We start from the raw sequence: 24,980 nt of genomic DNA, 5'->3' as shown, positions 1-24,980 counted from the left end.
AACCCTGAACAAGCAGGTTGGGAGCAGGAGGAGTTGAAATGTTTAATTCATTAAGCTTTGGAGCCTTTATATGGAGCCATAAGGGAGATAAAAAAAGGTGGAAATAAAGCCCCGAAAGAGCTCACTGCTGAGCATCCCAGGGCAGGGCTGGGTGTCCCCCACCCCATCCTGTCCCTTTGCCCTCTGTCCCCTCCCCAGAGCTGCCTGGCCACCCCCAGGGGCTGCCTTATCACCTCCACCTCCCCAGGTGTGCGGGGTGGCAGCTCGCTGGCTGGTGGAGGTGGAGACGCCAGGGTCCCCTGGCTGCACCCCGTCATCCAGGGCAGGAGGAGGAGGAGGAGTTACATTCCCCTGCCTTTTAATCCAGTCCTGCTGGTTTACCTACAAAGCCAGGCAGCAGCTTCCTTCACACAGGGCTGCCATCCCCAGGCACACCATGCCCCAACGTCATGCCGTGCAGATGTCCACCAGCCACGCCACCTACGGCGTCTGCGTCCTGGGGACTGAGGTCTTCCTCGACATGCGCCGGTAAGGCTTGGGGGGTGGGGGTCCCCACTGCTTCCCCATAGGGCTGATGGGCTTGGGGGGGCAGCCCAGTGGTGGTTTGGCTCTTTGTGTGGAGGAGATGTTAGATTTAGTCGGGAGGTTAGGAAGAAGTTCTTTCCAGTGAGGGTGGGGAGACACTGGAGGAGGTTGCCCAAGGGACGTTGGGGATGCTGCCTCCCTGGAGGTGTTCAAGGCCAGGTTGGATGGGGACTTGAGCAACCTGGGCTGGTGGAAGGTGTCCCTTATGCTCCCATAAGTTATGATTCCTTGATTCCATGGTTCTTTGATTCCATGATTCTCTGATTCCATGATTTCATGGCTGTATGATTCCATGATTCTATGATTCCATGATTTTATAATTCCATGATCCCCTCCTTCCATAACTCCATGATCCCCTCCTTCCATGATGCCCTGATTCTGTGACTCTACCCCCTCCATGGTAGCAGGGGATTGGAACTGGATGACCTGCAAGGTCCTTTCCAACCCAAACTATTCCATGGGTCTCTGAATCGATGAGAAATGTTCGGAGGAGAAAAGTATTTGTTCGGAGGAGAAAAGATTTGTGTGGAGGAGAAGTCAGAGCCCCTTCTGAGCTCCTCCATGGACCTGTTGCATGAGTTCAGCACATGACATGTCCTGCTAGCTGTGTTTTCTGGGCTGCTGCCCCTCAGGGAGCTGCATCCACAGGAGGGTGGCCATCAAGTGGACAACCTGTGGTGCCGAAGCGTAGCCGAGGCGTGATGCCGTGCAGGCTGAGCCTGTGCACACCCTGCCTGAGCTGCCTCTATTTCTGGCTGTGAAAAGCTGAAGCAAGAACAACCCAAGATGAGCAACCTGAGCTAAAAAAAGGGGCAAAGGCTTCAAATGTGTGGCTCAGGCAGAAAACATCCACTGGTGGATTTGCGCGGCAGAGCTCACCCCCAGAGATCTTTTCCAGCATGAAATAGGAGGAGGGTGGTGGTGGCTGGGGGAAGAGGTTGCTTTATTAAGCCAGATGTGAGGCTGTGTTTACTCTGCTCTTACCTTGTCATTATTTAATAAATCCTGGTCATAATGATAGAGGCTCCAGGAGGAGCCAGGCAGCATCGCAGCCAGGGCAATTATTGGCCTCCTGTGTTGGAGCTGAGCCAGGATGTGCCACTGTCCCCTCTCAAAGGGCTTCAGGTGGAGCTTGAGAAGCCCTGAAATGTCAATCTCAGGGCTTCTCAAGCTCCACCTGAAGCCCTTTGGGAAGTGGGGACTTGAGCATCTCCCCTGTGAAGAGAGACTGAGAGCCCTGGGGGTGTTTAGTCTGGAGAAGAGAAGGCTGAGAGGGATCTGATCAATGTCTATCAATAGCTGAGGGGTGGGGGGCAAGGGGAGGGGGCCAGGCTCTTTTGGGTGGTTCACAGAGATAAGCCAAGGAACAATGGGTTCAGACTAGAACAGAGAAGATTTCATCTCAATGTGAGGAGAAACTTCTTGACAGTGAGGGTGACAGAGCCCTGGAGCAGGCTGGCCAGGGGGGTTGTGGAGTCTCCTTCTCTGGAGATGCTTCTCTGGATGCATTCCTGTGCAGACCACCCTCAGTGATCCTGCTCTGGCAGGGGGGTTGACTGATGATCTCTGGAGGTCCCTTCTGTCCTCTGATATACTGTGAGGCTGTGAAGTTTTCCTCTTGGCCAGCTGGGAATGTGTAAAACCTGCTCTTTGCAGTTGTTCTTCCTGGAGTTGGAGTCAAACCAAAGTCAGATCCAAGGCCAGGCTGGATGAGGCTCTGGGCAGCCTGCTCTAGTGTGAGGTGTCCCTGCCCATGGCAGGGGGGTTGGAACTGGATGAGCCTTGTGGTTCCTTCCAACCCTGCCTGATTCTATGATTTGAACCTGGAATTGGAGCCCCCAGATGGGCTGCTTGGGCTCCTTGGAAGGAATTAGAGGTAGATAATGGTTGGGCTTGATGATCTGAAGGGTCTTTTCCAACCAAAATGATTCCATGGTTCTATAATTCTATGATTTTATGATTCTATGATTCCATGATTCTGATCCTGTGATTCTATAATTCCATGATTCTATGATTCCATAACTCTATAATTCCATGATTCTATGTTTCTATAATTCCACAGTTTCATGACTTCATGATTTTATGATTCCATGATTTCATGACTCCATGATTTCATGATTCCATGCTTCCATAAGTTATGATTCCTTGATTCCATTTTCTATTTTTCCATAACTCTATAATCCCATGATTCCATGTTCTATAATTCCACAATTTCATGACTCCACGATTTTATGATTCCATGATTTCATGACTCTACGATTCCATGATTCCATGCTTCCATAAGTTATGATTCCTTGATTCCATGGTTCTTTGATTCCATGATTCTCTGATTCCATGATTTCATGGCTGTATGATTCCATGATTCTATGATTCCATGATGCTATGATTCCATGATTCTATGATTCCATGCCGCCCTCATTCCATAATTCCCTGATTCTGTGACTGTACAATTCTATGATTCCATGAAATTGGAGCTTTAGTCCAGATGCTCTCTCAGCTACAAAAGTATACCAGGGATGATGTTGGTCCTGGAGAGCATCAAGAGCTCTGTGATGGATCCATGGTCTGTGATGGATCCATGGTCTGTGGTGGATCCCTGCTCTGTGATGGATCCATGCTCTGTGATGGGAGGTTGTAGCCAGGAGGGGTTTGGTCTCTTCTCCCAGGCAACCAGCACCAGAACAAGAGGACACAGTCTCAAGCTGTGCCAGGGGAGGTTTAGGCTGGAGGTGAGGAGAAAGTTCTTCACAGAGAGAGTGGTTGGCCATTGGAATGTGCTGCCCGGGGAGGTGGTGGAGTCACCATCCCTGGAGGTGTTCAAGAGGGGATTGGACGTGGCACTTGGTGCCATGGTTTAGATAGGCATGAGGTGTAGGGTGACAGGTTGGACCTGATGATCCTTGAGGTCTCTTTCAACCTTCTTGATTCTATGATTCTATGGTGGATCCATACTCTGTGATGGATCCATGGTCTATGGTGGATCCCTGCTCTGTGATGGATCCATGGTCTGTGATGGATCCATGGTCTATGGTGGATCCATGGTCTATGGTGGATCCATGCCCTATGATGGATCCCTGCTCTGTAATGGATCCATGGTCTATGGTGGATATGTGCTCTGTGGTGGATCCATGGTCTGTGATGGATCCATGCTCTGTGATGGATCCATGGTCTATGGTGGATCCATGCTCTGTAGTGGATCCCTGCTCTGTGGTGGATCCATGGTCTATGGTGGATCCCTGCTCTGTGATGGATCCATGGTCTGTGTTGGATCCCTGCTCTGTGGTGGATCCGTGCTCTATGGTGGATCCCTGCTCTGTGATGGATCCCTGCTCTGTGGTGGATCCCTGCTCTGTGATGGATCCCTGGTCTATGGTGGATCCATGCTCTGTAGTGGATCCCTGCTCTGTGGTGGATCCCTGGTCTATGGTGGATCCCTGCTCTGTGATGGATCCATGGTCTATGGTGGATCCCTGCTCTGTGGTGGATCCCTGCTCTGTGGTGGATCCCTGCTCTGTGGTGGATCCCTGCCCCAGGTCTGAGCCTGCCTTGTGCCACAGCAGGGCAGCAAGCGGAGCAGGCTGGGGATGCCGTGGCGATGCCGCGGTGCGAGGGCTGTGGAATCAGAGCCAAAAGCCCCAGCTGTGGGCAGTCCTGGCAGGCAGCAGTGTGCAGGTGGATTTCCAACCCTGCTGGATGTTAGCAGGAGGGCTGAGAAGGGAGAGGAGGCTTTCATTTCCCTTTCCAAGCTGCTGCAGGCAGCAGGGAGGCCGATGCCAAGAGGACCGCTGGGAGAAATCTCCTTGCTGGTTTTATTTGGCTTTGATTTTATTTCTCCCTGCTCAAATTTCCCACCCTGGCCCTCTCTGTCTGCAGCCAGGGGAGGCTGGCTCCTGATGGCAGACAGGTTGGAGCACTCCTGCTCCTGGGATGGAGGTGCTGGGGCTGTAATGAGCAGGTAGGCAGCACTTCAAAGACCAGGGATGTCACGGAGGTGGGGTGCGGGTGCTCCGTGCTTGGATTCAGGCTCTGGGCATCTCCTAGCTCAGGCTATGGTCCCCTGATAACCATCTCCCCAGAAGGTTGACATCAACAGTTCTCCTGGCTCTTTGTTGGGGTTTTGAGCTGGGATGCTGGAATTTGGGAGGGGGTTTCTTTGCTGTTGTGGATGCTCAGACTTGAGGGATTGGCAGCCTGGGCTAAACCACGGCGGGACGTGCCAGAGCTGCAGTGGGAGCTCTGCTTGCTCAACACCACCACTGAGATACTGCACATAAAACCCAGGGGATGTGTTTCATCACCTGGAGATGGCTTCTGAGTCCTTTCCAGCCAGTTAAGACTGGATTTTAATTCCAGGTTCAACTATATGGCTCCACAGAGGAGAACAGGAGGGACAACTTGGGTTCTAACCCAGTGCTGCTCTGGTTTAGATCTACCCCCAAAGGTGCCCACAGAGGAGAACAGGAGGGACAACTTGGGCTCTAACCCAGCACTTCTCTCTGTTTCAGATCTACCCCCAAAGGTGCCACATCATTTGATGTCCATGCCACCTCTGCAGTCACAGTCCACATCATCCACAGCCCCATGACCAAGCCCATGATCAACTCCAGATGGCCTCTGGACCCTGATATTGAGGTTATTGTGACCATTGATGTCACCAGCAGGAGTGTCAATGACAATAAGGTGAAGTTGCTTTGGTCCTGCACCCAAAGCAGGGAAATAAGCCAAGCTTTCGAGGGAAAAAAAAAAGGGAGGATTCTGAGACAGGCCCCAGAAGGTCAAAGTAACTTTCTTCCATGGAGAAAACTCAGCCAGAATTGTGTAATTATTGCCTACAACAAATGAAACTAAGAAGGAGAAGGAGCTCCCACGTTGTGCCCTGAAGATGAGATCAGCCTGGTTGCAACAGCTTAGTGTCAGGAGCTCCAGGCAGCAAAATTCCTGCAGCTTGGGCTTTTTTTTTTTTTTTTTTTAATTTCTTTTCTTTTTTTCATGCCTGGTTTTGTGCTGAAGCAGGCAGAAAGGGGTTCAGGGGAACTGTGGTGATTAGTGGAGAGTGGCTTGGCTCTGCCCTCCAAGAGCTCATTGTGTGATGTTGGTTGGTCAACCCAATGAGTGGAAAGACCTAAGAGCCCTGGGGCTGTGTAGGCTGGAGAAGAGAAGGCTGAGAGGGGATCTGATCAATGTCTATCAATAGCTGAGGGGTGGGGGGCAAGAAGAAGGTGCCAGGCTCTTTATGCTGGTGACCAGTGCTAGGGCAAGGAACAATGGCTACAAGCTGGAACCCAGGAGGTTCCACCTCAACAAGAAGAGAAACTTCTTTCCAGTGAGGGTGACGGAGCCCTGGAGCAGGCTGCCCAGAGAGGTTGTGGAGTCTCCACCTTCTCTGGAGACTTCCAAACCCACCTGGATGTGCTGCTGTGTGCCCTAGGTGATCCTGCTTCGGCAGTGGATGATCTCCACAAGTCCCTTCCACACTGTGCTTCTGTGAGCTGCTCAGCAGGGGAGCACACAGGAGGCAGGTTGGGACCTGGTGCTGTCTTTGCAGGTGAAGATTTCCTACTACGGCCGGGAAGGCAATGAGCTCTCCGTGGCTTGGTTGTACCTCACCTGTGTGGGTAGGTGTTGCAGCAACGCTGCTGCCAGCCCTGCCAACCCTTCCTGCCTGCCCTGCCAACCCTTCCTGCTGCCAACATCTCCTTGGGTTCCTGGGACAGGAGTTAGGTGGGGGGCGCGGGCTGGCCGGCTGCCAAGCGCAGCGCAGGTTTGGGTGGTGGCTGATGCTGACAAGCAAGAGGGAAACAATTCAAATGTTATTAGGGCTGCCTTATATGGTGCAAAAAAGACACAGGCTGGGCCCTGTCCCCACCCAATGTGTGCAGGGAGCATCTTCCTCTGCTTGCCAAGAGCTTGCGTGGCAGGAAGGGTGTCCAAAGGGGAGCTGAGCTGCGTCAGAAGTGTGAGCAGCAGGACAGGAGAGGATTCTGCACCCCTGCTGGGCTCTGCTCAGATCCCCACCTGCAGCACTGCCTCCACTTCTGGGGACCCTAGCATAAGAGAGGCCTGGAGCTGCTGGAGTGGGTCCAGTGGAGGACATCAAGATGATCAGAGAACCTCCCCTACGGGGACAGGCTGGGAGAGTTAGGGCTGTTCAGCCTGGAGAAGAGAAGGCTCCAGAGAGACCTCAGAGCAGCCTTCCAGTACCTGAAGGGGCTCCAGAAGAGCTGGGGAGGGACTTTTGACAAGGGTTGGGAGTGACAGGATGAGGGACAATGATTTAGAGCTGGAAGAGAGGAGATTGAGGCTGGAGATGAGGAAGAAATTCTTTCCAGTGAGGGTGGGGAGACACTGGAACAGGTTGCCCAGGGAGGGCTGTGGCTGTCCCCTCCCTGGAGGTGTTCAGTGCCAGGTTGGATGAGGCCTTGAGCAAACTGGGCTGATGGGAGGTGTCCCTGCCTATGGCAGGGGGTTGGAACTGGAACTCTTCTGCGTCCCCCCCTTCAATCCACTCTTCTGCATCCCTCCCTTCCAGCCCAAACCATTCCATGATCTGTGGATCTATGAAGCTCACCCAGCTTTGGCTGGGGACCTCTACCCCTACCTCAAACTCCATTGCAGCTAGTGGAGAGGAAGAGACACCCAAGTGTAGCTGTCTGACCTCTTTTAGGAGTTTAGGATGAGGTGAATCATTCCCTTGAAATACCTATTTTGCTCTGCTGACTACAAAGGGAGTCTAGACAACCGGTCTGGATGCAGAGCTTTCCACCTGGATGGATTCATTACCCTAAATTTGGGATTTTCTCCAGGCTGCTCAGATGACTCTCAGACCTCTGTCCTTAAGTCATGCATATTGTCTCCCCAAAACTGCTCCTCAAGAGGCTGAGGGTTTCCCACATCCCACAGCTGATGGGCACCACTGTCTGCAGGGTTTTTGTCTTCAAAAGGATCTTTGCTTGCTTAGATTTACAGCTTCGTTTCCATGGTCTCCTCTCTGCATCAAGGAGAAGGACAATCTGCTTCAGAGCCTTCGTGGTCCACATGCTGGGTATCCCACCTGGAGGAGCTAAGAGAGGCTTGAGACTGATTTAGATGGGGTTTAGGTGGAGTCCCTGGGAAATCTCCACTTTATTGCAACAGAGAAAGATGAAGGGGGGGAGGGGGGGCTACAGGAAAGCTGGGGAGGGACTTTTGACAAGAGCTTGGAGTGACAGGATGAGGGGAATGGCTTTGAGCTGGAAGAGAGGAGATTGAGACTGGAGATGAGGAAGAAATTCTTCAGAGTGAGAGTGAGGAGACACTGGAAGAGTTTGCTCAGGCTGTCCCCTCCCTGGAGGTGTTCAACGCCAGGCTGGATGAGGCCTTCAGCAAGGTGGTGACCCTGCCCCTGCTGTTGGATTTTGATTCTCCTCTGGCATGAGATGCTTTTGGGGACCATATCCACCTGCATCCCCCCCTTCAATCCACTCTTCTGCATCCCCACTTCAATCCACTCTTCTACATCCCCCCTTTCAATCCACTCTTCTGCATCCCCACTTCAATCCACTCTTCTGCATCCCCCCCTTTCAATCCACTCTTCTGCATCCCCCCCTTTCAATCCACTCTTCTCCATTCCTGGAGGTTTTCAAAGCCAGGTTGGTGTGAGATGCTTCTGGGGACCATGCCCACCTGCATCCCTCCTCCTCAACCTGCTCTTCTCCACCCCTACAGGTGTTCAAGGCCAGGTTGGATGAGGCCTTGAGCAACCTGGGCTGGTGAGAGGTGTCCCTGGGTTGGAACTGGCTGATCTTCAAGGTCCCTTCCAACCCAACCCATTCTAGGATTCTATGACTTGGGCCAGGAAGAGTTCTGTAAGGGAAAGTCCTTCTCAAATGTCCCATCAAGCTTAGGAATGATCTAGCTGCCTGCTCAGCCATGGGGAGCAGACTTTCAGGCCTCCAGCAAGGTTTGGCATCATGAAAAAGACAATGGTCAGTAGCAAATTGGTGAGAACACAAACCAGACCATAAAGAGGGAATGTCCTGCTTGGGCCAACCAAGATGGGAGTCAAGAGCTGGAGACTTGAAAGGGGGAAAGCCATCAGGAAGCCACTGAGTTGGCTTTTCTGTCAGCATTTTCTCAGAGCTCTTTGGTCTAGAGCAGCTTTGGGGCTGGTGTTGGGTGGCTCAGGCTGAGGACAAGCCCAAAAATGCCCCTGAGAGGTCACTTCCCTGCCAGGTGACATCCTTCTCTCTCCTGATGTTTCAGAGGTATCCCTGGATGTGGACCTGAACCGTAATGGCAGAGTGAAGAGCAAAGGGAAGGACAAGGTGAGGAGAAGCTCACATGGTGAGGGCAGCACATGGCAGGGTGCAGCTGTTTGCAATCTCTTCCCTGAAGATCTCCAGGAGGGGGACACCCAGGGGGTGTCACTGGTGCCTGAAGTAATGAAAACAACACAGCAAATAACCAGCTGAGGAGGAAAAGACTTTGCTGATTCTGTACCAAAATCTCCTGTCCCAGCAGTGCAGCCCCAGGGATCCTACAGGAGAGAACCAACTGAGCTGGCCTGGTCCTCTCCTCTCCTTCTCCTTCTCCTCCTTCTCCTCCTTCTCCTTCTTCTCCTTCTCCTTCTCCTTCTCCTTCTCCTTCTCCTTCTCCTTCTCCTTCTCCTTCTCCTTCTCCTTCTCCTTCTCCTTCTCCTTCTCCTTCTCCTTCTCCTTCTCCTTCTCCTTCTCCTTCTCCTTCTCCTTCTCCTTCTCCTCTCCTCTCCTCCTCCTCTCCTCCTCTGTTTCTTTTAGTTTATTTTCTTTTTCATTTCTTTTTTCACCCCCTTTTCTTTTCTTGCTTGCTTTCTTTCTCTCCTCTCCTTTCCTCCTTCCTATCTCTTTCTTCCTTTCTCTCTTTCTTTTTTCTCTTACTCCTTCTCCTTCTCCTTCTTCTCCTCCTCCTCCTCTCTCCCTCTCCCCTGCCTCTCTCTCTTTTCTGGACTGGAAACACTCCCCTGAAGGAGTCAGCTGCACGTTTTGCCCACAGCAGGAGATTCAGCCCTTTGGCAACACCTCTGCATATGGCCAAGCACTTACAGCAGGCTGTTATCTGCAGCCTGCTCAGCACCACAGTTTGCACACCTAGATGAGATGCATTTCTAGAGCTGGCCTAGCATTGTCCAGCTGAGGCCTGGCAGATACTTCCTGGCTTGTTAGAAGATAAGATCTGGTTGAAATAATCTCTGCTGGCCCTGCCAGAAGTGGTGGTTATGGAATTTCATGGCTTGGGAACATCGCAGCTGCGTCCCTGCCAGCCAGGACTGCAGGCTCTCGGATGTCCTCCAAGCATGGCCATGTTGCTGAGGTTTGCCATGGTCTAAGAGGAGGCTGGGATGGGGGCAAATCTTGCTCCAATCCCTTTTGGGTTCTCCTCCCTCAGGACAAGTGGACATGGGGTCCAGATGGGCAAGGTGCTGTGCTGCTGGTCAACTGCGACCGGGACAGCCCCGGTGCGGGAGGGACAGACAGCAGCCAGGCAGACGTATGGAGCCCTGCAGGTAAGGGACATGCCCAGGGTGAGGGGACACCAGAGGTCTCACAGGGCTGCTTCCCTCCTGTAACTCCTCCAACCCCTCCCTCTGCACCCCATCTCCATCTTTTGCCCACTGCAGACCTTCAGGACATGTCCATCATGCTGCTGCGGACCCAGGGCCCCAGCGCTGTCTTTGCTGAGTACCAGGTGGTGCTGCACGTCCCCGAGTCGGACGCCGACAAAGTGCGGGTGTTCCACGCTGGCCGTGAGTGCCCTTCCCCTTCCCCTTCCCCTTCCCCTTCCCCTTCCCCTTCCCCTTCCCCTTCCCCTTCCCCTTCCCTCTGCTCCCCTCCCCTCCCTTCTCCTCCCTTCTCCTCCCTCCCTTCACCTTGCCTCCCTTTCCTTCCTTCCCCTTCCCTTCCCCCTCCCCTCCCTTCTCCTCCCTCCCCTCCTTTTCTCTCCCTTCCCCTTCCCCTTCCCCTTTCCCTTCCCCTTTCCCTTCCCCTTCCCCTTCCCCTTTCCCTTCCCCTTCCCCTTCCCCTTCCCCTTCCCCTTCCCCTTCCCCTTCCCTTTCCCCTTCCCTTTCCCCTTCCCCTTCCCCTTCCCCTTCCCCTTCCCCTTCCCCTTCCCCTTCCCCTTCCCCTTCCCTCTTTCTCTCTTTCCCCTCCCCTCCCCTTTTTCCATTCCCCCTCCTTCCCTGACCCTCCACTTTTTCCATTCACCCTTGCTAAGGGCTGGACACCTCCAGTTGCTGGAAGTGCTCACTTCTCCCCAGAGCTCCTCTGCCTGTGTCCAGGATGGATTAAATGGGGAAACAAAACCCCCAAACAACCCCAGTGGCTGCCCCCTCCCTGGAGCTGTTGAAGGCCAGGTTGGATGAACAACCTGGGCTGGTGGGAGGTGTCTCTACCCATGGCAGGGGGGTGGTTGGAACTGGATGATCCTTAAGATCCCTTCCAACCCCTTGTAGGATTCTATGACTCTGTGAGAAGGGATTCAGAAAGAGCTTTTCTCAGCAGGGTTGCTGCAGTTTTGGCCTCCCCACAGGGCTGGGAACCCTCAGGTGGCTCCTGGCACCTTTTAGCAGCAGGTAGGGACCCAGCTGCCGAAAGCAGCTGAGCTGGTCAGGCAGGGTCCTGGAACGCCCCAGCTGCTGGATCCCCAGCTGGATCCCCTCTGGAAATCAGGTCAGGGAAGCCAGGGCTATCATTAGCTGATTAACTCCAGCCACTCACCTTAAAAGGGTTGGACCTGAGGGTATGGAGTCCTCTCCGGACGAGGAAGATGAGGAGAAGAGGAATGTAACAGTGTGAGAGCTGAAATCCCTCTCCCACACTGACAGTGACCAGGCTGGCTCAGTCTGGAAGCAAATGCAAGCTGTGTTTACAAACAAATCCACAGTCCAAGATGGAATGCAATGAATCTGTTCACTATTCACAACATTCACAGATATGTACAACCCACAGAAAAGCACAACCAAGCCCCCTTGGCTTCCCCCAAGGGGCCTTCCCCTCAGCCAGAAGGAATCCCCCCAGACCCCCCTGGCAGAAGGCAGAGAGTCAAGAAGCAGAGAGGCTGTTAGGCTTAGCTTGTCAAGGTCAGTGTGTTATCTTCAGCCAGAAAAGCAGCAGCAGACAGACAGAAGCTCAGCAAGCAAGCTGAGAACCAGGCTGCCCAAACTCCCCAACCTTGTTTTGAGTAGAGATTCTTAAATATTTCTCTCCAATGGAAGTGTTTAGAATCATCATTATTTTGCTTTTCTTACACCCTAGAGTGACTTATTTCCATCCTTTCACTTTCTCTGCTCAAACTTTGTGAAGAAAAATTAAAAAGACAGTTTCAAACCATCCCACTCTACCCCTTCTGAACAATTCCATTGGCTGCTACCTGCTACCCATCCCATCTAAAACAATATCTACAACTCCTTCCTCTGCAAACCACCCTGCCAGCTGCCTCCTGCCAGCTTGGTCACCTCAGCTGGCAGGGTTGGTGTTTCTGCAGGGAATGACTCCTACTACAAAGCTGTGCTGGGGCCAGACAAGCTCTCCTACGTGCTGGACCACGTTGGCAATGGAGAGAACACCTTCTACGTGGAGGGCTTGGCCTTTCCTGATGTGGGCTTCTCAGGCTTGGTTTCCTTCAGTGTCAGCTTGCTGGAGGTCACCCATCAGGTATGTTGGTGTGGTGGGTTTTGGGGTTTTTTTTTTGCCCTCCTCTCCCATCCCTTGCAAAGTCATAGAATCCTAGAATCAGGCAGGGTTGGAAGGGACCACAAGGCTCAGCCAGTTCCAACCCCCCTGCCATGGCCAGGGACACCTCACACTGGATCAGGCTGGCCAGAGCCTCATCCAGCCTGGCCTGAAACACCTCCAGGGATGGAGCCTCAACCACCTCCCTGCACAACCCATTCCAGGCTCTCACCACTCTCATGGGGAAGAACTTCTTCCTCATGTCCAGTCTGAATCTCCCCACTTCCAGCTTTATTCCATCCCCCCCAGTCCTGTCACTCCCTCACAACCTCAAAAGTCCCTCCCCAGCTTTCTTGGAGCCCCCCTACAGATCCTGGAAGGCCACAAGAAGGTCACCTCAGAGCCTTCTCTTCTCTTCTCCAGACTGAACAACCCCAACTCTCTCAGGCTGTCCTCATAGCAGAGCAGCTCCAGCCCTCTGCTCATCCTGGTGGCCTTTCTCTGGACACCTTCCAGCATCTCCATAGCCCTCTTGTAATAGAGGCTCCAGAACTGGATGCAGTACTCCAGGAGTGGTCTCACCAGAGCTGAGCAGAGGGGGAGAATCCCCTCCCTGGCCCTGCTGGCCACACTTCTCCTGCTGCAGCCCAGGCTCTGCTTGGCTCTCTGGGCTGCAAGTGCTCACTGCTGGCTCCTGTTGAGCTTCTCCTCCCCCAGCACCCCCAAGTCCCTCTCCTCAGGGCTGCTCTCCAGCCAGTCCCTGCCCAGCCTGCATTTGTGCTTGGCATTGCCTCCACCCAGCTGCAGGACCTTGCCCTTGGTCTTGTTGAACCTCCTGAGGTTGTCCTGTGCTCACCTCTCCAGCCTGTCCAGGTCCCTCTGGATGGATCCCTTCCCTCCAGCTGTCAGCTGCACCACACAGCTTGGTGTCATCAGCAAACTTGCTGAGGGTGCACTCAATGCCTCTGTCCATGGCACCAACAAAGATGTTGAACAAGCCTGGTCCCAGGACTGAGCCCTGAGGGACTCCACTTTTCCTTGGCCCCCACTGGGACATGGACCATTGACAGCCACTCTTTGGGTGCAGCCATCTAAGTCCTCTCCTGGGGGTGTTTTCTACCCTGATGTGGGTTTTTTGCCCCTCACAGAACTCACCAGGCACCCCCATTTTCACTGACACAGTGGTGTTCCGTGTGGCCCCCTGGATCATGACACCCAACACCCAGCAGCCTCTGGAGGTTTTTGTCTGCAGGTAGGAAGGGGAGGATGGGGAGGAGGTCACATCCCATCACTCTTTTACTCTGGAGGCTCTCCAAGGAGGACTCACAGTCTCACAGTGCATTAAGAGGTTGGAAGGGACCTCAAGAGATCATCCAGGTGGGTTTGGAAAGTCTCCAGAGAAGGAGACTCCACAACCTCTCTGGGCAGCCTTCCTTGCTGCATAGCAGCTCCAGGGTGAGCCTGACCACAGCTGCAATCCTGTGTCCAGTTCTGGGCTCCCCAGTTCAGGAGAGACAGAGACCTGCTGGAGAGAGTCCAAGGGAGAGCCAGGAGGATGATTTGGGGACTTGAGCATCTCCCCTGTGAAGAGACTGAGAGCCCTGGGGCTGTTTAGTGTGGAGAAGAGAAGGCTGAGAGGGATCTGATCAATGTCTATCAATAGCTGAGGGGTGGGGGGCAAGGGGAGGGGGCCAGGCTCTTTTGGGTGGTTCACAGAGATAAGGAACAATGAGTTCAAACTTGACCAGAGAAGATTTCAGCTCAACATGAGGAGAAACTTCTTGACAGTGAGGGTGACAGAGCCCTGGAGCAGGCTGCCCAGGGGGGTTGTGGAGTCTCCTTCTCTGGAGGCTTCCAAAACCCACCTGGATGCATTCCTGTTGCAGACTACCCTGAGTGACCCTGCTCTGGCAGGGGGGTTGGATTGGATGATCTCTGGAGGTCCCTTCCAGCCTCTGATGGCCTGTGTGAGACTGTGAGACTGTGAGCCAGGCTCTAGGCATTGCTGCATCTGGGCAGGGACTCTGCTGGCACTGCTGTAGCCACTGCAATCCCAAGGACAATCAGAGAGTCACAGAATAGGTTGGAAGGGACCTCCAGAGATCATGGAGTCCAACCCCCCTGCCAGAGCAGGGTCACCCAGGGCAGGTCACACAGGAACACATCCAGGTGGGTCTTGAAAGTCTGCAGAGAAGGAGACTCCACAACCCCCCCCCCGGGCAGCCTGTTCCAGGGCTCTGGCACCCTCACCATGAAGAAGCTTCTCCTCAAGTTGAGGTGGAACCTCCTGAGTTCCAGTTTGCAGCCCTTGTTCCTTGTCCTATCACCGGGACTAAGGCTGGAGGACCCTCTCCAGGGCCTCACCTCAGGCAGGGTCATTGCAGAGCGCATTTAGGCATGAGGAATGGGCTGCATGGTTGGGCTGGGGCTGGGGGGGAAAGAGTGGGGGGAAGGGCTTCTTATGATTCTTGCCTTACAGCCTTTACTCTTCCCTCTCCCTCCAGCATCCAGTGGGGCTCAGACTCCAACGAGGTGTTTCTGGAAGGGCTCCGTGGCCTGCTGAGGAAAGCCAACTGCAAGCTGACCATCTGCTCCGAGCTGGAGACTCGCAGCGACCGCTGGATCCAGGTCACCACACCTGCCCTCTGCAGGGGGGCCTCTCCTGGCCCCTTCCTCCCAGCCTCCCTCCCAGGCTCCTGGGGCCTCCCTCCCCCCACTGCTGACCCCCCCTGGCTGAGTGGTTTGGGGAAGATGCTGAGAGGTGAACCGGGGACGTGCTGCTGGTGGCACCAGCACAGGCAGGGATGGTGTCTGTGGAGCCAACAGCAGGGAAGCTCCTTGCAAAAGGAACCCTTTGGGGCACTGCAAGAGGGGTCCCAGCATGGAAAAGGGTCCCATTATGGAAAGGGGTCCCATTATGAAAGGGGTCCCATTAAAAGAGAGGCTTCTTGGGGCTTTACAAGAGGAACCCCATTACAAGAGAGACCTCCTGGGCTTTACAAGAGGGTCTCCACTGCAAGAACCACCCTGTGGGGCTTTGCAAGAGAGGTCCTGATGCAGGGAGGACCTTGTGGAGCATTGCAAGTGGGACCTCATTGCAAGAGGGACCTCTTTGCATGAGAGACCCTATGGGACACTGCAAAAGGGACCCTGTGGGGCTTTGCAAGGGGGTCCCCACTGCAAAAAAGACCTCAGGGGACATTACAAGATGGTCCTCACTGCAACAGGGGCCCCCTGGGACATAGTAAGAGGGGCCCATTGCCAGCAGGAGGTGGTGTGTAGGGACTGGGTGTGTCCTGCTCTCCCTGCCCCACTTCCCTGCCTGTTGTGGCCAGGGGTGATCCATGCCAGGTGCCCTGGTGCCAGGTGGGATGTCACCCCCCCAGGAGAGCAAGGCAGCTGCTTCCCTTGGAGCCTGGCCAGGTTTGCCCCACTGCCTGCTCCACCCTCACCACACACCTTGATCACACAGCCATCACCCTGCCAGGAACCTTCCTCCTCTTCCTCCTCCTCTTGTTCTTCTTCCCACAACAGGATGAGCTGGAGTTTGGCTACGTGGAAGCACCACACAAGACCTTCCCTGTTGTCTTTGACTCCCCCAGGAACAGAGGCTTGAAGGATTTTGCCTTTAAAAAGATCCTGGTGCGTGGCTGCGTCACCAAATCCTCCTTCCTCCCCCCTGCCCCCCAGAATTCCTCACCCAGGAGGTGCCCATGCCTTCTCCCCTCTTCCCCCAGGGCCCTGATTTTGGCTATGTGACCCGGGAGCCTCCTGGGAAAGCCATCACCAGCCTGGACTCCTTTGGCAACCTGGATGTCAGCCCCCCGGTGACAGTGCGAGGGAAGGAGTATCCCTTGGGAAGGATCCTCATCGGCAGCCCCCTGCCCTGGTGAGACCAGGGAGCCTTGGAATGCCTCAAAGATCAGCCACTGCCAACCCCCTACCATGGGCAGGGACACCTCCCACGAGCCCAGGCTGCTCAAGGTCTCATCCAGCCTCCTCCAGCCAGGGGACAGCCACAGCCTCCCTGGGCAACCTGTTCCAGTCTCTCCCCACCCTCACTCTAAAGAATTTCTTCCTCACCTCCAGTCTAATTCTGCCCTTTTCCACCTCAAAGCCTTTGTCCCTCATCCTCAGCCAGCTGCCAGACTGGGCTCAAGCCTTCCCTCTGGAATGCTGGCAAGCTCCATAAAGTCTTGCATGAGGAAGGGTTGCACCATTCAGAGCAGGAATCTGGGGGCAATTCTCATCACAGCAGGAATGTGGGGCCCATCAAATCCCAGATTTGATTCCTTCATCCCTTCTGAAATCACAGAATCATGGAATGGTTTGGGTTGGAAAAGGCTTCTGAGGTCACCCAGTCCAACCAGCAACCCAACACCCCCACGGCCCCAGGTGCCATGGCCACAGGTTTCTTGAACCCCTTCAGGGATGGGGACTCCACCACCTCCCTGGGCAGCCTGTGCCAATCCCTGACCACTCTGCCAGGACAGAAATTGTTCCTCATGTCCAACCTAGCCCTCCCCTGGCACAATTTCAGGCCATTTCTTCTTGTCCTATCACCTGATACCAGGGAGAAGAGACCAACCCCCACCTCACTCTGACCTTTCAGGGAGTTGTGGGGAGCCAGAAGGTTTCCCCTCAGCCTCCTCTTCTCCAGGCTCAACACCCCCAGCTCCCTCAGCTGCTCCTCACCCTCCAGACCCTTCCCCAGCTTTTGCTGCCCTTCTCTGGACACACTCCAGATTTTCACTCCCTCCCCAACCAGTGATGCTTTTGCTCTGATCCTACAACCCTTCCCCCTCCCCCCAGCCTATTTTTTCCCTCCTCCTCCTCCTTTCCTACTAAAAGGAAAAGCAGGAGAACCCAGGAAAGGGTAAAATCCTGACTAACTGGAAATTGTTTTGCTCTGGGGCAGGCAGTGCTTGGCAGCCCTGCAGGAACAACAAGAGCTCCCTGTCAAAAGCCTCCACAAAGGAGGTCATTTTCCCAGGGAAATAACAAGGGAGGGGGGGAGAGGGAAGAGAGGAATGGATCTGGATGGGATAACAAATGGCATACACCAACCCCAGCCCTGCTGTGAGCCAGAGGAGGAGGGGGGGAGGGGGTCTTGTTTCAGTTATGGCAGTGATTAAATGGTGCTTTCCCAGCCTCTCCACCTCCATAATTATCCCTCATTACTAGAAGTCTAATTAATGTTTTCCCAGCCTGCTGCTGTCTGTCTAGGAAAACTTCTTCACCCCCCACGCAAGGAGTGATTGAAGGTTCAGGAGGAAAGGAGGGAAGGGGGGAGGAAGGGAGGGAAATGAAAGCCAAAGGTACCCAAGGAGGGTGAGGGAGGTGATGTGCAATTCCCTAGAGAGAGATGTGGCCTAGATAGCTATTAATAGATGAGCTGGGGCTGGAATCTATCATTAGTTGATAGTGTAGGTGGATTGGAGGTGGTAATCCAGGTAGAGTTGAGTTTAGGTTCTCAGAGAGAAGAGAATTCAGTCTGTAATCAGGGTAGGGGCTGAAGAGATAGCAGAGGCACTGAAGGCTAATTGAGCTGCATTAATTAATAACCCCAGCTGGACTTGATGGTCTTAGAGGCCATTGTCAACTTTAATCAGAGAATCATCATAGAATCAGTCAGGGTTGGAAGGGACCACAAGGCTCAGCCAGTTCCAACCCCCCTGCCATGGGCAGGGACACCTCACACTGGATCAGGCTGGCCAGAGCCTCATCCAGCCTGGCTGCAAACACCTCCAGGGATGGAGCCTCAACCACCTCCCTGCACAACCCATTCCAGGCTCTCACCACTCTCATGGGGAAGAACTTCTTCCTCATGTCCAGTCTGAATCTCCCCACTTCCAGCTTTATTCCATTCCCCCCAGTCTTGTCACTCCCTGAGATCCTAAAAAGTCCCTCCCCAGCTTTCTTGGAGCCCCCTTCAGATCCTGGAAGGCCACAAGAAGGTCTCCTGGGAGCCTTCTCTTCTCCAGACTGCACAACCCCAACTCTCTCAGGCTGTCCTCATAGCAGAGCAGCTCCAGCCCTCTGCTCATCCTGGTGGCCCTTCTCTGGACACCTTCCAGCATCTCCATAGCCCTCTTGGAACAGAGGCTCCAGAACTGGATGCAGTACTCCAGGTGGGGTCTCACCAGAGTGGAGCAGAGGGGGAGAATTCCCTCCCTGGCCCTGCTGGCCACACTTCTCCTGCTGCAGCCCAGGCTCTGCTTGGCTCTCTGGGCTGCAAGTGCTCACTGCTGGCTCCTGTTGAGCTTCTCATCCTATGGCTCTGTGGCAACACAGAATCTTAGGCAGAAATGGCAGAGAATCCTGCACTGCTTTGGCTTGGAAGGGACCTTCAAGATCATCCAATTCCAGCCCTCCTGCCATGGGCAAGGACACCTCCCACCAGCCCAGGTTGCTCAAGCCCCCATCCAACCTGGCTTTGAACATTTCCACAGCTGCTCTGGGCAACCTGTTCCAGTGCCTCACCACCCTCCTGAGGAACAATTTCTTCCTCATAGAATGGTCCAGGCTGGAAGGGACCTCCAAATCTCATCCAGTCCAACCTCCTCTGCAGTCAGCAGGGACATCCCCAACTGGATCAGGTTGCCCAGGGCCTCCTTGAGCCTCACCTTGAACATCTCCAGGGATGGAGCCTCAAGCACCTCCCTGGGCAACCTGTTCCAGTGTTCCACCACCCTCATGGTGCAAAATTTGTTCCTAACATCCAATCTAAATCTGCTCTGCTCTAGTCTGAAGCCATTGCCCCTGGTCCTGTCCCTGCAGGACTTTGCACACAGTCTCTCTCCATCCTTCTTGTAGCCTCCTTCAGGTACTGGCAGGCTGCTGTTAGGTCTCCTTGGAGCCTTCTCCTCTCCAGGCTGAACACCCCCAGCTCCCTCAGCCTGTCCTCATAGCAGAGCTGCTCCAACCCCCTGAGCATTTTCCTGGCCCTCCTCTGGACCTACTTCATAGGGTCCATGTCCTTCCTCATCTCTCATCTCAATCCAGCTTCTTCCACTTTGAACTCCTCACCCCTCCATGCCTTTGTCCATCTTTCCTGCAGCCTCCCTTCCAAATCATGGAAGACTGCTCCAAGGTCTCCCTGGATCCTTCTCTCCTCCACACCAACACCTCTGGGATGCCCCTTCCTAGTGTTTCCTGTTTCATCTTGCTGCACTTGTTGCATTTTGCAGCCTGTGTTGCACTCAGATGCTGCCAGATTTGGTGCACATCACAGCTTCATCTCCATTCACATTGCAGGACGTGAGGCTGGTGCCTCTCATAGGCTCTGCTCCCTCTGGCAGGATTTGTGCAGTCTCCTCTGGTGGCATTTGCTGCAGCTGCCTTTTGCAGGATCCACTGGAATCCTGCTTTGGGGAATTTGTTGCATACCAAAGGACCTGTTGCAGCTGCAACTCATCAAACCATCACAACCCCCTAGAATGATTTGGGGTGGAAGGGACCTTTAAGATCATCCAGTTCCAACCCCCTGCCATGGGCAGGGACACCTCACACTAGAGCAGGTTGCTCAAGGCCTCATCCAGCCTGGCCTTGAACGCAGCCTCCACAACTTCTTTGGGCAACCTCTTCCAGTGCTTCACCATCCCCATGGGGAAGAATTTCTTCCTAACATCCAACCTGAATCTCCCCTCCTCTAGCTTGGATCCATTCCCCCCAGTCCTATCACTCCCTGACACCCTAGAAAGTCCTTCCCCAGCTTCTCCCAGATCAAAGCCATTCCCCTCATCCTGGCACTCCCAGCCCTTGTCAGAAGTCCCTCCCCAGCTCTCCTGAAGCCCTTTCAGGTACTGGGAGGTTGCTTTAAGGTCTCCCTGGAGCCTTTTCTTCTCCAGGCTGAACAGCTCCAACTCTCCCAGCCTGTCCCAACAGGGGAGGTTCTCCAACCCTCTGATCATCCTGGTGTCCTCCTCTGGACCCACTCCAGCAGCTCCATGCCTCTCATGCTGGGGGCACCACAACCTCCCTGGGCAACCTGTTCCAGTCTCTCCCCACCCTTACTCTCAAGAATTTCTTCCTCATCTCCAGTCTCAATCTCCCCTCTGCCACCTCAAAGCCATTGTCCCTCATCCTGTCACTCCCAGCCCTTGTCAAAAGTCCCTCCCCAGCTCTCCTGTAGCCCCTTTCAGGTTCTGGAAGGCTGCTCCAAGCTCTCCCTGGATCCTTCTCTCCTCCATACCAATACCGCTGGGATGTTCCTTCCCGGCGTTTCCCATCACAGTGGGACGCCCACGGCTGCCTCCTCCTCCTTGGCAGGACCTTCAGGGGGCAGCTGGGGGGGTTGCCCTGGGTGAGGGGAGTGCTGACCACCTGTTCTGCCCTCCCTCTGCCTGCCCAGGGCCTCTGGCCGGCGGATGTCCAAGGCCATCAGGGACTTCCTCTACGCGCAGAAGGTGCAGGCACCGCTGGAGGTCTACTCGGAGTGGCTGAGCGTGGGCCACGTGGATGAATTCCTCACCTTTGTCCCTGCTTATGACAGGAAGGTACCAGAGCCTGCAGCTCTCCCTGCCCCTGCATGGACCAACACCCCCCTTCCCCCCCCCACCAAAACCCAAAACAAATCCTCAAACCCTTTCAGCAGCTCCTTCTCCCTCCCCGGGGTGGTCTGGGGTGATGCAGCTTCTCTGGAGGTGGCCTCCTGCAAGGTGGTGACTCCCTGCGTGGCATCTTCTGTGCCCTGCAGCAGCCTGGGGGGGGTGGGCTCAGGGTGGTGCTTCCCAGCAGGGACACTTTGTGCCAGCAGCTCCAAGTCCTGAGCTGCTCCCATCCCGGGGCTCTCTCCCGCAGGGATTCCGACTGCTGCTGGCCAGCCCCAACGCCTGCTACAAGCTCTTCAAGGAGAAGCAGAGGCAGGGCCATGGGGAAGCCACGCAGCTGGTTGGTAAGGGAGAGGCTGAGGGCATCTCTGTGCTGTGGTCAGGACCACCAGTGTCCCCTGCCAGTGTCCCCTACCAGTGTCCCTTGCCAGTGTCCTCTACCAGTGTCCCCTGCCAGTGTCCCCTACTAGTGTCCCTTGCCAGTGTCCCCTGCCAGTGTCCCCTACCAGTGTCCATTTCCAGTGTCCCCTGCCAGTATCCCTTTCCAATGTCCCCTACCAGTGTCCCCTGCCAGTGTCCCTTTCCAGTGTCCCTTTCCAGTGTCCCTTACCAGTGTCCCTTGCCAGTGTCCCTTGCCAGTGTCCCTTTTCAGTGTCCCCTACCAGCGTCCCTTTCCAGTGTCCCCTGCCTGTGTCCCCTGCCAGCATCCCCTTTCCAGAGTCCCTTGCCAGTGTCCCTTGCCAGCGTCCCTTGCCAGAGTCCCCTACCAGTGTCCCTTTCCAATGTCCCTTTCCAGAGTCCCTTTCCAGTGTCCCCTGCCAGTGTCCCTTTCCAGAATCCCCTGCCAGTGTCCCTTTCCAGTGTCCCCTGCCAGTGTCCCTTTCCAGAGTCACCTTCCAGAGTCCCTTTCCAGAATCTCTTTCCAGCATCCCTTGCCAGCGTCCCTTGCCAGAGTCACCTGCCAGTGTCCCCTACCAGTGTCCCTTGCCAGCATCCCTTTCCAGAGTCCCTTTCCAGTGTCCCTTTCCAGAATCCCCTGCCAGTGTCCATTTCCAGTGTCCCCTGCCTGTGTCCCCTGCCAGCGTCCCCTCTCCAGAGTCCCTTTCCAGAGTCCCTTTCCAGTGTCCCCTGCCAGTGTCCCTTTCCAGTGTCCCCTGCCAGTGTCCCTCACTGCTCTGTCCCCCTGCAGGGCTGAAGGGCACAGAGAGGAGAAGCATTGATGAGATCCTGGTGGACGAGTCCTTGAGGAATGACAACAGGCATGTGCAGGTAGGTCCTGCAGCTCTGCTTTGGGTGCATTTGTTCTCCTCACTTCCATCTTGCTGCTGGCTGTGGGGAAGGGCAAGAAATGAGTTGCAGCATGTGGCACCAAACCAGGAGGGTAAGAGGAGCAGCCATGAAGGTGCCAGGCACCCTTGGGTGGGTACTGGCTCACCCCAGCCCATGGTCCTGCTGGGAGGGGACTGCAGAGGAGTCAGAGCTGAACAGGAGATTGCTTGGGTTGGGGAACACAGACTCACAGCACGGGAGGACTTGGAAGGGACCTCTGAAGATCATGGAGACCAACCCCTCTGCCAGAGCAGGGTCACCTAAAGCCACACAGGAGCATATCCAGGTGGGTTTGGAATGTCTCCACAGACGGAGACTCCACCACCTCTCTGGGCAGCCTGCTCCAGGGCTCTGCCACCCTTCCATTCAAGTTCTTCCTCATGTTCAGGTGGAACTTCCTCCACCCCAGTTTGTGCCCTGTCGAGATGGGTTCAGCAGGCTGCTCAGAGGGTTGAGGTGGGATGAGAAGCAGCAGAGTGGGTGAGGGACTGGGCAGGATGCAGTGGGGCACACAGGGGTCTGTGCATGGGATGTGGAGGAGCAGCATGGCCTGGGATGGCAGCTCAGGGTCCCAACATCTCCACCAGCGCTGCATTGACTGGAACCGCGACCTGCTGAAGCAGGAGCTGGGGCTGAGCGAGCAGGACATCATTGACATCCCCCAGCTCTTCATCCTGAGGGGCTCCCGAGCTGATGCCCTCTTCCCTGACATGGTGAGACCCTCCCCTCCCCCCTCCCCAGCCCCTCTTTTTATCCCACCTCCCCTTGGTGCAGGCAAACCTTTCGGCTGGCCAACGCTGATCCGTTTGGTCTGACTGCAGGTGAACATGCTGGTGCTGGGCAGGCACCTGGGCATCCCCAAGCCCTTTGGCCCGGTGGTGGGTGGGCAGTGCTGCCTGGAGGAGCGAGTGAGGGCACTGCTGGAGCCCCTGGGCCTCACCTGCACCTTCATTGATGACTTCTTCTCCTACCACGTCCTCTGTGGTGATGTCCACTGCGGCACCAACGTCCGCCGGAAGCCCTTCGCCTTCAAGTGGTGGCACATGGTGCCATGAAACACCTGGGGCTGGGCTCAGGGCCTGCAGCTGGAGGAGCAAAGTGCATTGGGGGCATTAGAAGATGCCTCAAAAGAAAGGGGTTCACCAATAAAGCTGCTTTGACACTGAGGGTGCAGCTCTTCCGCAGCTCCCCTCCTTTCTTCCTTCACTGCTGGGTTGCAAATGTCCTTTCTGAGCACATGGAATCAGGGAATTGTCAGGGTTGGAAGGGACCTCAAGGCTCAGCCAGTTCCAACCCCCCTGCCATGGGCAGGGACACCTCACACCACAGCAGGTTGCTCACAGCCACATCCAGCCTGGCTGCAAAAACCTCCAGGGATGAGGCTTCCACCACCTCCCTGGGCAACCTGTGCCAGTCTCTCACCACCCTCATGGGGAAGAATTTCTTCCTAACATCCAGTCTGAATCTCCCCACTTCTAGTTTTGCTCCATTCGCCCCCCCCCGCCCCCCCCCAGTCCTATCACTCCTTGACACCCTCAAAAGTCCCTCCCCACCTTTCTTGGAGCCCCATTTAGGTCCTGGAAGGCCAAAAGAAGGTCTCCTTGGAACCTTCTCTTCTCCAGACTGAACAACCCCAACTCTCTCAGTCTGTCATCACAGCAGAGCAGCTCCAGCCCATCTTTAACAGCAGTAGGTTTAGGGGATGGGGACCACACCAGGTGTCTTCAGGAACATGGTGAGTGGTTGCTCTGGGGGGTTTGAGACTCCATCCCACTGCTAAAGGTTCTTACAGCCCCTTGGCCCTGGTTTCTAGCTAATAATTCCCTCCCTAAATTCATAGAATCATAGAAGAGTTTGGGTTGGAAGGGACCTCAAAGCTCATCCAGTTCCAACCCCTGCCTTGGGCAGGGACACCTCCCCCCAGCCCAGCTTGCTCAAGGCCTCATCCAGCCTGGCACTGAACACCTGCAGGGAGGGAACATCCACAGCCTCCCTGGGCAACCTGTTCCAGTATCTCCCCACCCTCACTCTAAAGAATATCTTCCTCATCTTCAGTCTCAATCTGTCCTCCTCAAGCTATTTAATCCTCCAGATGCCTTTATCAGCTGTAAATCCCCCTCCCCCCAGGGCAGAGCTGCTCTTTGCCTCTTTTCATGGCAGCTCAAGCAGTGACATTTCCCTGTGCTGAGCTGGCATCCCTGCCCAGCCCTGCTGCCTGCACTGCCCTCACCCAGCAGGAACTGCCACCAGGAACTGAAACTGGTCCCCTGCCCCAGGCACTTTGGGGGTGCTGCTTTACAGCCATCTGAAGATGAGCCAGCAGTGTGCCCAAGTGGCCAAGAAGGCCACCAGCAGCCTGGCTTGGATCTGCAGGAGTGTGGCCAGCAGGGGTAGGGAAGTGATGGTGCCACTGTGCTGGGCACTGGGGAGGCCACACTTTGAGACTGGATTCAGTTTTGGGCTCCTCACTCCAAGAAGGGCATTGAGGGGCTGGAGCAGACCAGAGGTGGGCAAGGAAGATGGGGGGGAAAAAAGGATTTGGTGAGGAGCTGCTGAAGGACCTGGGGGTGTTTAGTCTGGAGAAAGGGAGACCAAGGGGAGACCTCATTGCTCTCTCCAGCTCCCTGAAAGCAGGCTTGAGTCAGGTGGGGGTTGGTCTCTTCTCCCTCATATCAGGTGAGAGAAGGAGAGGAAATGGCCTGAGATTGTGCCAGGGGAGGGTTAGGTTGGGCATGAGGAACAATTTCTTCCCTGCAAGAGTGGTCAGGGATTGGAACAGGCTGCCCAGGGAGGTGGTGGAGATGTTCAAGAAACCTGTGGCCATGGCACT

At 55.0% G+C, this 24,980-nt stretch overlaps 1 protein-coding gene across 1 annotated transcript; it reads left to right on the top strand.

Moving 5' to 3' along the window:
- Positions 1-436: 436 nt before the first annotated feature.
- LOC128977439 (protein-arginine deiminase type-1-like) lies at positions 437-23,205 on the top strand. Its single transcript, XM_054394976.1, has 16 exons — positions 437-528; positions 5,091-5,265; positions 6,131-6,200; positions 8,827-8,888; positions 9,988-10,105; positions 10,220-10,345; positions 12,082-12,251; positions 13,418-13,521; positions 14,774-14,897; positions 15,804-15,911; positions 16,007-16,158; positions 20,623-20,767; positions 21,072-21,165; positions 22,011-22,090; positions 22,738-22,863; positions 22,972-23,205. Exons 1-16 carry the CDS (start codon positions 437-439, stop codon positions 23,203-23,205), a joined length of 1,980 nt encoding a protein of 659 aa, XP_054250951.1.
- Positions 23,206-24,980: the final 1,775 nt, after the last annotated feature.

This window comes from Indicator indicator, chromosome 32 (assembly GCF_027791375.1).
Source record: "Indicator indicator isolate 239-I01 chromosome 32, UM_Iind_1.1, whole genome shotgun sequence".
NCBI classification, from domain to species: Eukaryota; Metazoa; Chordata; class Aves; order Piciformes; family Indicatoridae; genus Indicator; species Indicator indicator.
The sequence above is the reverse complement of the archived record's forward strand: the minus strand, read 5'-3'. Positions and strand labels throughout refer to the sequence as shown.

What these genes read in the sequence shown, in the direction of transcription:
- LOC128977439 (XM_054394976.1), top strand. Translation starts at nt 437, where the DNA reads ATGCCCCAACGTCATGCCGTGCAGATGTCCACCAGCCACGCCACCTAC. An exon ending in ATGACAACAGGCATGTGCAG is followed by an intron (nt 22,091 to 22,737) that starts GTAGGTCCTGCA and finishes CATCTCCACCAG; the next exon opens with CGCTGCATTGACTGGAACCG. An exon ending in ATGCCCTCTTCCCTGACATG is followed by an intron (nt 22,864 to 22,971) that starts GTGAGACCCTCC and finishes GTCTGACTGCAG; the next exon opens with GTGAACATGCTGGTGCTGGG.